Below are 20,026 nucleotides of genomic sequence, written 5' to 3'. Positions count from 1 at the left end.
GGATCATTTGATCTTTGAGATCTGTCACTGCTTATATAGAAATGAATCACAATACCAGTGTGGACAGCGCTTTATTTCAGATTTGGCATCCAGCATTTATATAATTTCACATGAATTTTAAACTAAGCTTCCAATTTACACCACATGAACCCTCTTTAAAGAGCTAGATAATATGACAAACAATACATTTTATTTCCATAGTTAACAGTGAAGTATATTCCATATGATTTATGCCACAGACACAAGATTACTGTATACTTCAGAGCAGCAGCAGATAAAAATAATTTCTAGCAGACATAAAAAGAAAACATCTGGCTCCCCATGAGAGGAATTCTACACAAAGTGCGACAAACCTAAAATGTTTAATCGTTCAGGATATTTTCACTGCTTCCTTCTCTCTTGTTTATATCAAAGGAGATTTCTATTCCACCCTTTCCTGCCTCCTGGACATTTTTAAATGACTGTTTATCATCATTGTATTGTATGCTGCTTACACCACAGGTGTTATTTTTATTCTTTGTGTCTACAGAGAAAAATTTCGTAATGTCTGCATTCAGTGGACCTCTGCAAACATTACATAAACCAAGTCAGATGCCTTGGGTAAACAGCTGGGAAAAAGTAAAGGTGCCCATTGTTTGCGCATGTAGGAGAGAACGTTTTACTTGATCTCATCAAAATACAAATCCGAATTCATGCAAATGTAAAAAAAAATCATAATGAAATCGCATTATTAGTCTTAGTACAACTCCAATTCCACAAAAGTTGAGATGCTGTGGAAAATGTAAAAAAAAAAACAGAATGCCATGATTATCAAATCTCATAGATCCATATTTTATTCACAATAGATCATGGAGCACACATGAGATGTTGAAAGGGAGACATTTTACAATTTTGTGAAAAAAATTTAATAGTTGAGCTTCAGGACATCAATGCATCTCAAAAAAGTGGGGTCAGGGACAACAAAAAGCTGAGAATGTAAGCAGCACTAATATAAAGTGGCCGGAGGAGCAATTTGGATGCAAGTCACAGAACTTGATATGAAAAGAGCATGTAAGAGAATCAAACCTGGGCAGAGGTTCACCAATCTGTGGAAAACTATCTAAAACTTCAACAATTTAATAAAAATGCTCCTCAACGTAAAATTGCAAAGACTGAGTATCCCACCATCTATAGTACAAAATATCATCAAAAGATTCAGAGAATGTGGAGAAATCCATGTGTGCACGGGACAAGTCCGATAGTCAAAGTTGGATGCCCATGATCTATAGGCCCTCAGATGGCACTACACTCAAAACAGGCATGATTCTGTACTGGAAATCACTGCAAAGGCTCAGGAACACTTCCAAAAATCATTGTTGGGGAATGCAGTTTGCTGTGCAATCCACAAATGCAAGTTAAAGCTGTATCGTACAAAGAAGAAGCCATGCAGTATTTCAATACGATCCATAACCACCATCATCTTCTCTGGTCCAAAGCTCATTTAAAATGGTCTGAGCCAAAATGCAAAACTGTTCTTGGGTTATATTAATCAAAATTTGTAATTCATTTTTGGAAAACATGGATGTCGTGTTTTGCAGACTCAAGAGGAGAGAAACCATCCAGCTTGTTATCAGTGCACAGTTCAAACTCCTGCATTTCTGATGGTTTGGGGTTGCATTAGTGCCTATCGCATGGGCAGCTTACACATCTGAAAATACACCATCAATGCTATAGAGGTTTTAGAATGAGATATGCTTCCATCTAGATAACACCTCTTCCAGGGTAGGCCTGGCATATTTGAGGAAGACAATGCATCTATCACAACAGCATGGCTTTGCAGAAGAAAAGTCTTGGCGCTGATCTGGCCAGCTTGCAGTACAGACTTTCACCAACAGAAAACATTTGGCGCACATTTCACATTTGTGAAACAAAATACAGCAAAGACGACCTTGGACAGTTGAGCAGCTAAAATTCTAAATCAGACAAGAATGGCACAATATTCCCCTGATAAGACTCCAGCTATAAGTCTCCTCCCTCCCCACACATTTACAGACTGAGGGGATGCTACACAATGGTAGACATGGTCCAGACGCAAATTTTTTGAGATGCAATGCTGCCTTCAAGTTCTAAATGAGTTAATTTCTTTTCATGACATGTTAAAATGCCAAACTTTTAAAATCTATGTGTTCTATGATCTATTGTGAATAAAATATGGGCCTATAAGATTTGCAAATCATTTATTTACATATTACACAGCGTCACTATTTTGGGGGAATTGGGTTGTAACATGCATATTTTTTTCGATTGAACATTAGTACAGTCATGCTTTGCATTCAGATCATCTATAGATCCATAGAGTCATATAATTTAATTTCAAATTCAAGTACAAAAAAATATATAGTAACTTAAAAAATAAAAATACATTTAAATATATCTTAGTGCAGCAAGCCTCTGAGAAGCCGGTGCGAAGGATAGGAATAATAGTGGCCCTCATTGGATGTTGTGTCACAGTACTCCCTTAAGCTGTTGCTTCTTGGGGATCAGTGCAGTGGAAAGGTGATATAAAGAAGCAGGCCCGAAGAAAAAGTATGACAGTCTCTCTTTACTGAATGCAAAATATAACTTGTGGTACATCCAGCAATAGTAGGTACAAAGTGCAGGTTCAGTCACCAGGTGATGAGGTATGGTGGCTGGTTAGGTGGCAATTAAATGGCATTAGTAGGGATTTATTGATATAGGTATCCGTGATGTGATATAGCCTTGGTGTTTGGCCTGGAAGAGGTCTAGGTGATGGGTGTGAACCAAAGCCCCTCACCTGCAGCGGGGTCTGTAAAGCTGTGGTTTTGCTCATCAATCTGCTGACAAGGCACACTGAAGTACTTTTAAAGCAATGTTATTGACTTCACAGGAGAACTGGTTACAGTACCTTGGAGTAGGAGCTCTACTTCCCCTCTCCTCTCAGTCCAGATTAAAAAAACTCTCTCTCTTGGCAGGAAGTAGGAAGAACTCACTCCGAACAAGACTGGAGAAACAGGGTGGTTAGCCCTTTTTTGTCAACCATAGCACATCTGCTAGAATACATAATACAATAATGCATAAAACAACATTAGCAATTGCAGATACCTCCAGGTCTGGGGTACTCCATTATCACCTCCAGAATACCACTGCCTCATTGTTTGGGGTAAATGTATCCTCCAAGTCTAGTTCAGGCTCAACCCATCAGTCATGTATATGATTAATGTTTAATCTCATGACTATCAAGGAATTTTACAGAACTGATTTCAGACACATTTGCAGTTTTTTGGACATGAACTGCTTATTTCAGGTCTTCATACAACAGGTTCATGTAAGAACTTTTCCTAGGTCAATTCAAAACTGTAGTTTGGTTCCTCTTTAGCCATTCAGATGTAGACTTTGTAGAAATTGTATTTCAGTTGTTTTAGTCCTTACACTAGACTTCATTACACCAGTACCATCTTTCAAAGTTGGCACGATCATCCTATTATGGAAAGAGAACTTACACCTTCTCTAAAGTGAATATGAAAGTGCATGGCGAACCATTTGAAACACCGAATTTCACCCCAACTCTCGAACCCGGCAAATATTTTCATCCATCTATTTTAATGGGACAATTTATTGAAATTTAATTACATTTTCTTCAGATATTTTATAGTTAAAAGGTCTGAAATAACAGCCTTTTGTGCATCCAGTATAAAATCTGACCGGGGAGTGATTGAAATATCAGACAATGGCCTTCAATAGAGAAGCTACAAAAGATGTACTAACCATAACTTACATCAAATAAAGCCGATAATGACCGCACACACGGCTGTGTCACAGAACAGTGTTCATTAGTGGAAGCATGGGAGATGTTTTATCAGGTGTCTCGCTTTTCTTTGTTGCTACCAAAACTTAATTAGCAGGACTTTTTTATTTTTTTATTTGTGACATGATTAAGATTAAAATGTTGTTCCTAAAGTCCCATTTACGCCAAACACTAATGTATTAAAAGCCGGAGAAAAGTGAGAAAACAACACTTAGGCATTGATTGAACCTAAAGCCATCTATTCATTAAAAATCTATTCTCAAATGCAAACTAACAGAATTAAAATCTAGTCTGTCCTGCACCTCAAATGTCAACAAGTATATAAATTGCTTCAAGTTAAATACATTTTATTTTTTTACATTATGGTAATGTAACAAAGAGAATAACCCATCAGTAAAACGACTTTTTAATTTTAATCAACAAATACGATAGATTTAGAAATTAGTGTCTTGTTTGGTACAAGCTGGAGATCTGAGGACCAGCTTTAAAGTCTTCAGCTGGCTACAGGAATAATGCATTTCTATACAAGAGCTGTTCTTTAATCATTTGTTATAATGAGGTTCCTTAGTCACTCTGTTCTTTATCTTTACAGGGGCGGCATGTGAAAACGGGACAGCTAGCAGCAATTAAGCTTATGAATGTCACAGAGGTAAGTTGGTTGTTTTCTGTCTTATAATGTGACAGTACCAATTGTTATCAGAGTTTGCCTCTGGTTTGCAGGTGCTTTTCTTGAAGTATTACAATACCTATTCAAATTAATAGTGGAAGTCAGGAGGGCACCTGTGAGGAATTAAAATCCCCCATTGTAGTCTATCAATAGCAAAGATTATTAGAACATTTATAATTTGCTTTGAATTGAACAGCAAAATGCAAATAATGCAGTTTAGCGATTTTATTTTCTTGTTTTATTTAGATTCTGTAGGATACGTTCACACCTGCCTTCAGAAATCTTTAAATTTTTTTATCAAATAGTTTTACCAATTATACATACCAGAAGGTATGCATTCAGAAATTTAGCAGGCTGCTCCAGCGGAGGGAATAACCTACCGAAATTCATTGTATCTGGCATAGATGGATAATTCTGTGAACTGCTGGACCTCTATTGACAATAATAGGATCCTAATGGGACATTTTTGGTTTCTAGCAGAAATGCCGCCTTTTGGACGGACAAAAAAATCCTGTATTTGTGAACGCAAATGTGAACCTAGCATAAGGCATTTTCTTATTTAAGGGGTATTCTCATCTCAGACATTGGTGGCTGTCCTCTGTTCACTTCTATGGGATCTCTGAAAATAGAGTGCTGGCTCAACTATTTTCAGCAGTCCTATGGAGCGGAATGGTGCTCTGTCCTTTGCTTTGGGGTTCCATTCTGGAGATAGGCGCGGGTCTGACATTCCTCTTGGCTCAAAAGATCTTAAAATGTGTAGTGCGAGAGGAACCAACTTTAAAGAAGTTGTTCACCCCTCGGACCCTCATGGGCGGACCCATTAGCATGGCTAAACCTGCAAAGAGTCATACTTACATGATCATGACCATTGGGTTTCGGCTCCTTCACTCCACCCAGCCAATGCTGTTCTCAGGTTTCCCTGTATCAATATCCTGACTAACATAGGTCACATGATCACTGCAGCCAATGACTAATGGCAGAGGTGACATGTCTCCCATGCATCATGTGACCTAGTGATATGATACATAGGAGACACATCACAGATGCAGCAGCCACGTCACCCACATCAAACCAGATGTTGACATGGGGCAATCAGAGCAGCAGCTGCCTGGGTGGAGCAAAGGAGCCAGAAACATGGTCCCCAGGGGTGAAGTCCTTTAAGAAAAAATATGATTTTATGATACTCAGAGGTATATAGGATATACATCTTTTGACAATGGGCATACATGTAGGTGCCACAGCTCAGTCTGGTCTCTTATCCCCTGCCACAGCTCTGTGGCGGTGTGCTGTTTGTCACCTAAGCATATCAGCTTCAGCTGGCCTCTTGCCGCTTCCCCAATGCAGTGCTACACTGCTTCCAGCTGCCGACTGATAACTGACTGGTGCTGCACGCGGATAATTCGGAGGTGGAAGTGGAGGAGGAGGCGGAGGAGGAGAGGTGGGGGTTGGAGCCACTAACGTAGGTGCTGGCGTTAACCCTGATCGATTTAGGGCCCGCAATCCTTGGCATCGGTAGCACCTGTGCCATACCAGGGTATGACTCGCTCCTGGCCTCCACAACGATCACCCAGTGTACCATCAGGCAAATGTAGCATCCCTGGCCGAATGCACTTGTCCATGTGTCCGTGGTTGTGGACCTTCCCAGTAACAGCATTGGTCAGGGCACGTGTGATGTTACGGGACACATGCTGGGGACTGCGTAACGTGGGACGGTCGCCGACATCAGGCTGTGGAAGGCCTCAGTGTCTACAAGCCTAAATGGCAACATTTCCAGGGCCAGTAATTTGGAAAACTGCACATTCAGTTGGATCAGTTGCAGGCCTGTTTGGTGTGGCCCGTCTTCTCTCTTTTGCCTCTCCATTGCCTCTTCCAGCCGGTTGCAGTGCTGCAGATCCCTCCCCCTCTGTACTGCTGTCCTTGCTCAGCTTTCCGCCTTCCCAGGTTAGGTCAGTGAATACATTGTCCATCACCTCCTCTTCCACTTCCTCACTCTGCTCATACTCCTGACTTGTTGACCTAACCACAATCTCAGTGATTGACAACTGCGTCTAATCCTTTTCCTCAACCTCTTAAAACAGTAATTGCTGTTGAGTTATTAAAAACTGTGTCATCATCATCCACCTCATTAAACAGTAATTGCCATTCCCCACCGTCATCTTCTTGTGACTGTGGATGCTCAAGAGTTTGGGACTCAGGGCACAAGATCTGTCCCTCTTTAATCGTGCTTGGCGAAAAGAGGCCCTCGGAATATCCAATTGTGGGATCACTTGTTTGGCCAGACTCTCCATGGTGGGAGGAAGGAGCATCAAGACTGGACTTGGTGGAAGACAGGGTGGTGCTTAACTGACTAGAAGCATTATCTGTCACGGGGTAGAGTCGCGGGTATACAGATAGAGCGGAGGTGCACCCCCTGAGCTGCCACCCGGTCCCCTGTCCATGCCTACTTGCACCACCCGCCCTAGGTGACGGGGTGCAACTGGGCAACAGTCCCTGACCTGAGTAAGTGCAAGCAGAGAGATGGAGACAGCAGGGAAGCAGAAAGCCAAGGTGAGGTAGCATTAGAGCGGACAGAGAGGTGGAACAAGCAAGGTACCACCAAAAATGGAAGGGCGAGGCGGGTAAACTAGCCGGGGTCAGTCCATGAGGTCACGTTAGTACAAGAGAAGAGGCAAAGACAAAATCCAAAAGCAAGCCAAGGTCAAAATCCGAGAGGTAGCGTCAAGGTTCAGGGAGCAGGCAGAAGAGGTGTCAGGAAGCACCTCAAGGGTCAAATCCAAAGGTAAGCTAAATAACAATAATAATACTCAGCCTGAGGGACCAAAATCACAGGAAACCTGTAGCCAGCAGGTTGCCTGTATTTATAGTGGGGAGTGAGGGTCATGTGACGTGGACAGCGTCACATGACCGACAGACAAACAAGTCGAGTACCGAGTGATCAGCTCGGCGCTCAAGACAGACCTAGGAGCAGGGAGCCTCCCAGCTAGCAAAAGCCACCCTGGGAACGAGGCTGAACACAGATCCTCCCTCCCGAAGCTAAGCAGCAGGTCTGCGGCTGATGGGAGACAGAGTGCGCCTTCGGCTGCAATCAAACCGACCAGCTGGTCGCACTAGTCTGACTTCAAAAGTGGTGTCCTGCGCCGCCCTGCAAACTGGGACATGAAGCTAGGTATCATGGATGACTGTTTCTTGTGCTCTGGCAGCAGGCACAGTTTCAACGCGCCACTGCCTCTGCATACACCATCAGCATCACGGCCACTGCCACGTCCCTTACTGCTACTTTCTTAATTTTAAATGTGATATATGCTTGAAAGTATGTCACACGTACAGTAGCGTAGGATTTGGAAGTGTATGTGCAAAAAAATGTTAAAAGGGATGTGGAAAAGTCACACAGGAGATATCCCGCAGATAATGTCAATGCTGTCACCAGTGGCTAATAAATTACAGGGAATGTCACAGGTATTTGGGATGAGAAAACATTATGCAGGAGAGGTACCACCGGTAATGTCACTGTCCAAAGCGTCTATGTAAAAAGTACACTATGTCACAGATAAAATTTACACACTGGAGATGTGGTGCAGCTAAATGTCACTGTCTGCAGCGGACACCGTGTATTGAAAAAGTACTCTGGATGTCACAGATATTTTTTTGATGTGCACACTTTACACTGGAGATGTGGCACGGATAATTTAACTGTCCGCAGTGGCCTATTAGACGCTATTTTGCACAGGATGCGCTAAAAGTATATATTGCTGCTGTCACACACAATAGTTCTTAAAAGGACTTTTAGGTCTCTGAAAAGTTTTTCTAATAAAAATCTTCCAACACTCCCTACACTCTGTCCATTCCTATGCACAGCTCTCCCCAAGGGTTCATTCACACATCCGCAATTCCATTCCGCATTTTACAGAACGGAATTGCAGACCCATACATTTCTATGGGGCCGCACGTCGTGCGGCCCCGATCCGGAAGTGCGTACCCGCACTTCCGGGTCTGCAATTCCGATCCTAAAAAAAAAAATAGAACATGTCCTATTCTTCTCCGCAATAGTGGACAAGAATAGGCATATTCTCTTAGTGCTGGCAATGTGCGGTCTGCAAAATGCGGAACGCACATTGCCGCTGTCAGTGTTTTGCGGCAAGTACTCTCGGCCGAGTACTGCATGTGCTCGAGCTTAATGTTCGAGTCTCCTCCCTGCACGTTTCTTGGCTGCTACGCAGTACTTGTATCTAAACTAAGACTGAGCAATTTATCGCAGGTTGCTCTACAAACATATATTGCTGCTGTCACACACAATAGTCCGATGAAACGTTCCGGCCAGCCAATCACTGTAATGCCAGTAGCCAACATGGCTACGGCATTACAGTGCGTGCCAGTACCTCCCTTCACGTTTATTGGCTGCGTAGCAGCCAAGAAACGTGCAGGGAGGAGACTCGAACATTAAGCTCGAGCACATGCAGTACTCGGCCGAGTACCGCCATGTGCCGAGCATCGAGATGCTCGAGCCTTACAGGTGTTCGGCTGAGCATGCTCGATCATCACTAGTACTAATCTGTCCATCAAAACAGCAGACAACAGGAAGGCAACTACTGTCTTACTAATATAAGTTATTGGGGTCTGTCGGGCATGGTGGTATCTGTCATAAGTTGGATTAGCAACACATTGTGGCTTCTGTTATGAACATAGTAGCATCTCTTCATCTCTTTCACTCATCCGCACCTCTTTACGCCAACATCTATTGTTGAGGTACAGGCCGAAAAAAAGTGACATTTTATTTCACTTGTATCTAAACTATGTTCATATCTGCATTGTTGTTTCTGTTCATAACAGAAGTCACAAAGTGTTTTTAATCCATCTTATGACAGATACCACTATGCCTAACAGACTCCATTGATGTACATTGGGGTCCAACACTTATAGTGTCCGCCATTTTGATGGACAGAATAGTGCAGCATATGGGAAATTTAGGAAATTCTGGATGGATTGCAAATTGGTAGAATCTATTCACAAATTTCTATGCCAAACAGTTTGTTCCGATAGCAGGTATTGCCAATACTAGAGGTGTCTGGCAGCAGTAGGTTCCCCTCTCCCTACCGAAGAAAGCATACACATGTCTGAGACCAAGAAGCATGGTAAATTATATAGCTAGTTATATAGCTAATGCTGTTCAAATCCAGGTATCTTCATATCATTGGCAACCTGTCACAGAGAATGGGGTTGTCCGAATTGGGCAACACTTTCAATTCATGATGGATGATGCCATACTAGTCCATATTTTTATTCTTTATTTTTGCGGAACGGGTGCGGACCCATTCATTTCCATGGGGCTGCAAAAGAAGCGGACAGCACACCATATGCTGTTCGCATCCGTAGTTTTGCGGCCCTGCAAAAAAGATAGAACAAGTCCTATTGTCTGCAATTGTGGACAAGAATAGGCATATCTATCACAGTGCTGGCCATGTGTGGTCGTTAAATTGTCGAATGCACAATATCAGTGTTTTGCAGACCTCAAAACACTACAAAATTTAGCATAGCTCCTGAGTTATTCAATGACATGTATAACGCCCCCTGCCGTTTGCACTTTTTCTAAATTCTCTGTCCAGCTCAGTGACGTTGACATACATGTTCAGTTCCATCCTTCTGCCACGCTCCCTAAGAATATGCAGGCCCCCTGAGCTGCCAGCTTGCAATAAATTTAATGGTTCAGTGAATATTATTTGATTATCTTGTAACAATGGTGCCCTTCAAGAAATGGGATATATTTGGTAGCAAAAATCAGTTTGTGAAGTTGATGTGTTGAAAGCAGGAAAAAATGGGCAAGTGTAAAAGATCTGAGAGCGAAATTGTTAGTAGGGAAATCAGAAGCACATGATAAACTAGTGTATAGTATATATATATGCCTCACTAACACTCAGGTCCAGCACTCCTTAGACAACCTAGTGCAAGTTTCAGCTCATAGTGAACTTATTTTTTTAAGAATTGGGTCAATAAAGGACCGTAGTATAAAAAAAAATTAAAAAAAGTAATGCACTTTTCTCACAGGGACTCAAAACGCAGGGATAGTTGTGTAATTGGGGTGACTGCCCCAACACACATTAGGATCAATTTTGTAGGAAGCCAATTTTGCCTATTTGTATATTTTTTGAGTGTAGGAGAAAACCTAAGTACCTAGATGAAACCCACACAAAAACGGGGAGAACATACAAACTTGTCCCTTATCAGATTCATACTCCGGATCCCAACACTGCAAGGTACCAGTTCTAACTACTGGGCTACAGTATACAAGTTTTAAGTGCAAATTGCTGAAAATGTTCGACTGGTTATCTGCCCATGCTGACCACTGTCTACTGCCAAAATATCTTTAAACTGCATAAAAACATCAATGGAGCAATAAAAGAAGGAGCCCTGGTATAAAGAACCATAGCTTCTTTTAGGTTATGTAGACGGTAGAAAGTACGGTATGTGTGTCGCTAACCTGGGGAAGGGATGGTACCAGAATGAACCATTAGAAGACAAGCCAGTAGAGCAGTGTTCCTCAACTCCAGTCTTCAGGGCCCTCCTGCTGATCATAATTTGAGAATATTCCACAGAATAAATACCTGTGGTAAGTCCTGATGTGTCGACAGTGACACCAATTATATCACCTGCACAATACTAAGGAAATCCTGAAAAACTGGAGCTGAGGAACACTGAGGTAGAGGAAGTGTGATGCTCTGTACATATTAATGCCCAGTGGTTATTACTAGGGTTTTGTGAAAGTGGACTTCGATCCAAATTTCTGCGTGCTTCATGGTAGCGAATCAATTTTCCCAGAATGTAGGTAAAAAAATACAAAAAATAAATAAAATAAAATCACACTTACCTCATCGAAGAGCCAGCCAACGTCAACTTGAAAATCCTGTGTGTGGTGACATATGAAGTCACCATGCTGGCCGACATGATAACCTCCTCACGAGCCACGCAAGCATTCTCCCCTGCATTACGGAAACGGGATGGATCCCTTTTGCAACCCATAAACTTCTATTATGACGGAATGAATAACGGAATGCCTCTAAAGGCGTTCCATTATGCATTCCGTCATAGAAATGTGTTATGCTCTGTGGTAACGGAATCCATAACGCAATTCACCTTTTACCAACAAACGAAGTGTGAACAAATGTCATAAGCGGAAATTCGCTCATCTCTACTCATGATGTCAGCAAACAATCTTTTGGCTGCTTAGTCATCTACGTACAGAAAACTTAAAGTTGATGTGCAGGTATTGTTTTATATTTTTAGGTGCAATAAGTGGTAGGTTTCGGGCCCCTCTATCCTTCTAGTCCTGAAGAAGTGCCAGTAATTGCCTGAGAGGTCAGTCCACCATTCTGTGCACAATTACACCGTATAACATTGTAATAGGAGAGTGCATGCCCTTGTGAAAAATTCCCTTTAAGTATTTTACTCTTGGTATTGTTCTTGGAATCCACAGAAATAAGAAATACACTAAAAGAATGTAAACCGTTCATGGTCACTTTCAATTTTCATGCTTGAGTAGTCTATTAAGCATATCTCTCTGCAGAGAAAAATAACCTGTGTACAGAATAATCTGTTACTTGCCCTTGAGTGCTCAACTAGTTTACAAGGAGGGCATCACTCCACGGCAGAAGAAAGCGCTGGTGTCAGTACTGATCAGTTCAAATGGGAATTACTGTAGACGTTGATGCAATTGTGGCTGTAGGTACAAGGCCTAGAAATGATAGTGCAAGATTAAAGTGTATAGAAATAAGCATTGTGTTCTATAAAGAGAGGTATGAGGGCACGTTATTGGATTACATCTCCCATCCTCTCCTCTAAAGGTGTTTCGTGGGAGATTTAATTGTAAAATTATTTATCAGGAAAAAACAACTTTAAAAAATACTTTCCTGGTGGCCCCTAGTTTATCTGTTCCCAGTGACAGATCACAGATAACTTCCTGTAACACTATGCTGCTCCTGTCGAGACCCTCTATATCCTTTTCCTTCACATGGACTACAGTCTATTGTGTTCTTTTAGACACATCCAGTGTCCCATATCCCTGTGGCTTTTCAGGAAAGGGCTGCCGAGGAATAGACCGGGCATTTTATTAGCCAAATAATCTAAACAAAATGCCAGCTGCTATCAAGTCTGCAGGCACTTGGAGGCACTTTAAGGGCATACGTCAATACAATGAGAGGTTCCTGTCTGGTGAATGCTGCCATCTGGGGAACCATCGCTATGCCACACACATAATAACGTGAAAGTACCCAATTAAAAAGCGAGCAAATCTAAGTTCTTATTGTGACTCTAGTTTGCAATAGGCAACACATTTATTTTGACTAGATTTTAGTATATATATTTTTTTAATAAGTATTTTTTGAAAAATCTTTCAGACTTACTGTATCTGATCGATGGATTTCCACTGCTAAAAAATAGAGTAAGCAGTATATTGTGTAGGTGACAAAAAAATTACAGAACCAGATTTTGCATCTTCACACTCACATTCTGACGCTGCGCTCCCACAAACCAGCAGTAAAATGCATTGTGAGGACTCCTGAGCTCATGCATATATTAGAGAGGACTCAAAGAGGAGTCCTGTTGTAGTGTACGGGAGAGTAATACCCCGTCACTACAGAAGGGTCACTTGGGTATTGTCGTTCCCCCTGTATTGTTGGGGAGGTTGGTATAGAATATCTTGTCAATGTACCGCTATGTATTTTCCTGTTACTGTGAAACGTGCATATGCAGGCCGGCTAGGGTGTCATTCCAGCTCTGAGTCACTAGAGGGAGCTAGGGAGCCCTAGGTTATATAAGGCCCAGTCAGGAAGTAGTAGCAGGAGACAGACAGTGGGAGCAGAGGTCAGAAATGATCCTGTGTCTGAGTGAAGGCCAGGCTATGGGCCTGTGAGAGCAGAGCAGGCCTGAAGCCTGCCGGCTAGGAGAGGGTAGTAAAGGCCCTGTAACCGGGTTCCGGATCCAAGGAAAAGGTTCCCCTCCTGAGTCATCATCCGTTTAGCTGAGACAGCATAAGCAAGCCACCAGCCAAGACACAGAATACCACAGAGGCCGATCAGATAAAGCAAGAGGTACTCAAGATAACAGAGGAGGTACTAGATAAGGACAGCTTCAAGGGTACGCCAGATAAAGGGCATTAGACCTTGGAGAGAAAGTCACATGTGTCAGGACCAGTCAGGAATAGTGTGCAAGCCGCCTGTACTGCATCTCCTGCAATCAACACTCTGTATAAAACATTGCTGTGACCGGCCATTCTGTAATTCCAATAACCACTGGTATTCTTATGGAAAACCAACTGTCTTTCATGGAACGGCGCTTCCAACTGCGTCCATGTATTATTATTGCTGATATTCAGTAAAGTTCCAGTTTTTGTTGGCTATCCTATGCTTGCTTCGTTCTTCTACAATATCCTACACGGCGTGTCACCGTTTAATTGACACTGGCGTCACGAACTTTTAAATACCTGCCTGTTCCAGTATCTGACCAGAATTGAAGACGACAGTGGATCCCAGGTTAGTGGGTACATCTGCACTACAAAGCCCAGCATACACTACTGACCCCCTGGGACACTGCACTGTCAATGCATTTTACTGCTGGTTTATGGGAGTACAGTGTCAGAATGTGAGTGTGAAGATAAAAATTACATAACCGGACTCAGCGCCACTTATACTGTATATGTTTTGGGAGTGTTTTGGTGCTGACAGATTCCCTTTAAAGTGCCAACACACCTTCATACCTATCAAATGCTCATTCAGCCAATGCTATTTCTCCCAAGTCCCCCATACACGTGTTCGGTTTGTCCTAGCATATATCTGTTTTAAGAAAGCCGCTGACAGACACTTCTGGTTGCACTCATCTCCCAGGAGAACAAAAGGATAGGACAAAAAATGTCAATTTGCCTGATCCTTCTCCCCCTCAACATCATCTGTTGGGGGAAAGTTGGAAGATCTCCATACACATTAAATTGTCAGCCAGTCCTGCCAAAGCTTTCTGGCAATATACTAATGTGTAGAAGGGCCTTTAGATCTGCAGGAAGGGACCTGTTTTTTGGCTTCTCCAAGAAGACAGGATTTCTAGTACTTCAGTGGGAGCAGGCAAGCTTTCCCTCAGTGGAACAAGCTGATATTGAGTTACATAGTAACATAGTATATAAGGCCGAAAATAGACATCTGTCCATCCAGTTCGGCCTGTTATCCTGCAAGTTGATCCAGAGGAAGGCAAAAAAAATCCCTGTGAGGTAGAAGCCAAATTTTCCCAACTTAAGGAGAAAAAAAATTCCTTCCCGCCTCCAATCAGGCAATCAGATTAACTCCCTGGATCAACGACCCCTCTCTAGTAGCTATAGCCTGTAATATTATTACACTCCAGAAATACATCCAGGCCCCTCTTGAATTCCTTTATTGTACTCACCATCACCACCTCCTCAGGCAGAGAGTTCCATAGTCTCACTGCTCTTACCGTAAAGAATCCTCTTCTATGTTTGTGTACAAACCTTCTTTCCTCCAGACGCAGAGGATGTCCCCTCGTCACAGTCACAGTCCTGGGGATAAATAGATGATAGGATAGATCTCTGTACTGTCCTCTGATATATTTATACATAGTTATTAGATCTTCCCTCAATCGTCTTTTTTCTAAAGTGAATAACCCTAATTTTAAAAATCTTTCAGAGTACTGTAGTTGCTGAATACTTATGTAAGGGCTCTTTCACACCTGCGTTCTTTTCTTCCGGCATAGAGTTCCGTCGTCGGGGCTCTATGCCGGAAGAATCCTGATCAGTTTTTTTTTCTAATGCATTCTGAATGGAGTGAAATCCGTTCAGGATGCATCAGGATGTCTTCAGTTCCGGAACGGAACGTTTTTGGGCCGGAGAAAATACCGCAGCATGCTGCGCTTTTTGCTCCGGCCAAAAATCCTGAAGACTTGCCACAAGGCCGGATCCGGAATTAATGCCCATTGAAAGGCATTGATCCGGATCCGGCCTTAAGCTAAACGTCGTTTCGGTGCATTGCCGTATCCGACGTTTAGCTTTTTCTGAATGGTTACCATGGCTGCCGGGACGCTAAAGTCCTGGCAGCCATGGTAAAGTGTAGTGGGGAGCGGGGGAGCAGCATACTTACCGTCCGTGCAGCTCCCAGGGCGTTCCAGAGTGACGTCAGGGCGCCCCAAGCGCATGGATCACGTGATCGCATAGACACGTCATCCATGCGCATGGGGCGCTCTGACGTCACTCTGGAGCGCCCCGGGAGCCGCACGGACGGTAAGTATACCGCTCCCCCGCTCCCTGCTCCTACTATGGCAACCAGGACTTTAATAGCGTCCTGGCTGCCATAGTAACACTGAAAGCATTTTGAAGACGGATCCGTCTTCAAATGCTTTCAGTACACTTGCGTTTTTCCGGATCCGACGTGTAATTCCGGAAAGTGGAGTACACGCCGGATCCGGACAACGCAAGTGTGAAAGAGGCCTAACATGGATCTGTTATACAATAATGTGTACAGTATGCAGCCTTATCAGAACTGGTGGAGAATGCCAAGAACTTCTTTTCTACTGTTAAAACATTCTGATTCCACCTCACTTTTCTAGAACTTTACATTTTTTCGAGAGGTGTTCTGTTCAGTAGAACCCATGGGGTGTCCAGGTATTTCACGGAGATTACGAAGGTTAAACACATGTATAATTTGACCCATCTAAATGAGACCTAAAAGGTGCTGTTCCCATTACAGCAGCCATCTTGATCAAGGATAAACTAATTCCCACTGTATGATTATCCTATTGCATGGAGGCTATGAAGACACCATTTACCACTATATACAGTACATATGAAATGACATGCACATTAATATAGTTAGAATAAATGGTTTCTTGCATAAAGACAAAATAGTCGTCTGCATTTGTGTGCTGAAATTATGGGTATTATAAAGTTATATGGTATGAAGGACTGAAGAATAGTTTTCATTATTAGATTATACTAACTGTACTAACGCTTTTGCAAACCATTCTAACAATTTTAGTTTCGCAGGTACACACCCAAGTGTGACTCATCCTGCAAACCAGTGACTGAGTGACTCTAGTTTGAGGTCGAATTTATTTACTACGAGGTCCACAGGAAAGACATTACTGAGAACTACCCTGCATCTAAGAATCCACTTCATCACTAACAGCAGTGTTCCTCAACTCCGGTCCTCAGGGCCCACCTGTCGGACATGTGTTCAGGATTTCCTTAGTATTGAGCAGGTGATATAATTAGTGTCAGTGCATCAGGACTTACCACAGGTATTCATTCTGTGGGATATTCTTAAATCATGACCGGTAGGTGGGCCCTGAGAACTGGAGTTGAGGAACACTGACTAACGGGAACCTGTTACCTGGAAATGCTGTGTAATCTACAGGGAGTATGCTATAGAGCAGGAGATGCTGAGTAGATGAATACATAGTTTTATGGGAAAAGATTCAGTGAAAGTTGTAATTTATAAATTTAGACTTCTGCTCTAAGCTTAAAAGGGGTATTCCGGCTCTCTTTCACGTGCCCGTAGAGATAATTGGAGCTGCAGCGCGCATTTCCAACCAGCCGCTTCATCCATTTCAGGGTGGCCGTATGGGGTATGGTGCCCCGTTCTCGTGATTGGTAAGGGTCCTATGTATAGGGGATAACTTTCTGTACCCGGAATACCCCTTTAAAGTGTAACTGTCCTTTCGGTTTATTTTTAATATTGTTTATGGAGAGGGATGTTTGTAATATACTTTATTAGGGAAAGATGTTTTTTGGACTAGAAAACTGGGGTGTAAAAAATCTTCTTAGCAAAGCTCTGAGCAGGGAGAGTCTGTCTTCAGTCTTTTACTGAGCGCTAAAGATGCCCATGTTTAACCCTTTCAGGACCTTGAATTTTTCTGTGTTTTGTGTTTTCGCTTTTTACTCCCTTCTTTTGAAGGACAAGTTGCACTTTTTAATGGTATCATATACTGTTGCATACAATGTAGTGGGAAGCTGGAAAAAAAAATTCCAAATGAGAAAAAATTAAAACATAATTCCACCAGTTTTATGGGTTCTATTTTTTACGGCGTTCACTATGCAGCAAGACGACTTGTGCCCCTCTTTCTCTTGGTCAGTATGATTACAATGATACCACATTTATATAGTTTTTATTGTGTTTTAACACTGAAAAAAAAGAAACTGGACTTGTATAAGAGCTCATTTTGTAGGGGTCTGAAAGGGGTTAATATACATAGGCTTCTATCCTGTCTCTTGCCTCTATCCATTATCCTGGTGGCCCATGTTCCCCACTGCTCCACTATCCTGGTCAGACTCAAGCATTGCTCCACTTTCCCTGTGTGTACTGAGGCTAATGCTCAGTGAACCTTTCTGTGGTATTGCTAGAGTTAGTCTTTCCCTCTTGCTCTCTGTCCAGCTGCTGACTAAGCTGCTGTTCAGGTCTCCTGTTTATACTAAGCTATTGGTTCTACCCCTTTGACTGCACTTAGGTTTTCTAGTGTTTGCAAATCCTAGTGTATTTGTACTTTTTCTGTGTGTCTGCCTGTGTATGAACTCTTCCTGTTTATTGACTCTGACACATCTCTGCCTGCTCTGACATCAGGCTTGTTTTACGGATATGCATAAACTCTGCCTACCCTAATCCAAGCTTATTTCATGACCATCCGTATTGTCTGCTTTACACTGGTATCTCTGACCCCCATGAGTCAGCTGACAACTACACTATGACTATTCCAGGAGGTAGCAGCCTAGTTGTTTTCCTGCAGTGAAGTCAAGATCCCTGTATAAGGGTTAAATTGTGAATAACAGGGAAACCCTAGGATAACTCCCTTAGGTTTAGCCCAAAGCCAAAACCGGTAGTTGTCACAGTGAGTCCACACCCACTGCCTGTTATACTAGCCAAGTCCCTGATTATGTACATGTGAACCATCATTGCCCATCACCCTGCTTACATGACTTATTACACACAGGTGTCTTCAGTGCTCAGTGACAACTGGCTATCCTTATTCACACACAGAGCTTTGATAAGAAGACTCTTTAAACCAAAACAGTTACACTTTAAGATGGCCCATTGGACTAATATTAATGATTGATAGCATAACCATCTAAACAGAGTTATGCATCTATCACACAGCCGAAAGGGAATATGTCAGGATCTCTAAGCTAAAAATCTGATTGTTTTTCATGCAAGTTCTGTCCGAATCTGAAAAAACTGAAATGCTGAAGACAATCACAGGCAAAACTGCCTGTGATTGTCTTCAGCATTTCAGTTTTTTCAGATTGCATTTGTTTTGCATTCAGTTTTCACGTGTGTGAGGAAAAACTGAAGCCAACATCTCCTAGCTAATCTACTGTTAAAAAACGCTTTGCATCCGGATGCCTTCTGTTTTTCGTGTAGCCCAGGACTGTGTAAAAAATGGACAATTTAGAACATGCTGCGATTTTTCCTGAACACAAAGATGATCAGTGTAAAACAACGCTTATGTACACAGGCCCAATGAAATGAATGGATCAATATTCTGTCTTTCTGCCGTCCATTCGCAAATCAGAATGTACTTGGACAGGAAACTTGCTTGTGTGAAATTAGCCTTAGCGGTCAGTCACTGATAATACAGCCCCCGCATACAACTGAACTCAGAAATAGCAAAGACTTCTATGTATAAATTTTACAGTTGTACTGAATTTCAAACCTATAAATCAATCTGCTCAGCTCCTCCTGCTCCATAACCTGCTGCCTGCAGATTGCACTGCATTTTATGGTGACAAAGTGCTCTTAGATGGGTCAAATTATACATGTGTTTAACCTTCGTAATCGCCGTGAAATACCTGGACACCCCATGGGTTCTACTGAACAGAACACCTCTCGAAAAAATGTAAAGTTCTAGAAAAGTGAGGTGGAATCAGAATGTTTTAACAGTAGAAAATATCTGTAATTAGGAAGGCGGTGTTGTCTACCAGAGAGAAAGGTGAGCTCCTTCTATGGTTGAAGGTCAATGAGCAAAAAAAAACTAAATAGCACATTGCTTGCAAATATTAGTTGTTTGTTCAGATGTTCACCTGAAGACTCAGACAAGAGCAGCTTGTATTGTATTTTAAACCTTTTATTGATCAGTGGAGCTTAAAAATAGAACAGCTACATGGAGCCATCTGTGGTGCTCTGGAGATGTGAGTCCCTCAAATCACACTGAGTAAATTATTTTCTTTTACCTTGCTTTTATAGTGCCAGTATATTCAACATTGTCAACACTCACTGTCCCTAGTGGAGCTAATAATCTAGATTCCCCATCAGCATTGTCTGTGTCATATTGGAGTAAACCAGAATACCTGGTAGAAACCATCTACATGCAGATGTTGCCATTGGTTGGAACTTGAAATCAAACCCAGGACCCCCGTGTTGCAAGACCTCCAGGCTATGTCTTCATTATAATACTGCTCAGTTCCCATACTGAGGGAGTAGGAAGGTGCATTTACTGTCAACAGGTGTTCTTAGTTGGAAAAATCCACAGTCAAAACAATCTTATAACCATCCATGTGTTTGTTATTTGGGTCCTACACACTT

The 20,026-nt window shown here is 42.3% G+C and overlaps 1 protein-coding gene across 1 annotated transcript in view; it reads left to right on the top strand.

The window, feature by feature from the left end:
- Positions 1-20,026, top strand: part of NRK (Nik related kinase) — a 334,012-nt gene that overhangs the window by 37,883 nt on the left and 276,103 nt on the right. The window contains exon 3 of the mRNA XM_044306320.1: positions 4,398-4,454. Within this exon, the coding sequence (XP_044162255.1) occupies positions 4,398-4,454 (57 nt within the window). The remainder of the gene's footprint in view (positions 1-4,397; positions 4,455-20,026) is intronic.

This window comes from Bufo gargarizans, chromosome 9 (genome assembly GCF_014858855.1).
Source record: "Bufo gargarizans isolate SCDJY-AF-19 chromosome 9, ASM1485885v1, whole genome shotgun sequence".
NCBI classification, from domain to species: Eukaryota; Metazoa; Chordata; class Amphibia; order Anura; family Bufonidae; genus Bufo; species Bufo gargarizans.
Note: the sequence above shows the minus strand (reverse complement) of the source record. Positions and strands in the feature narration are given on the sequence as shown.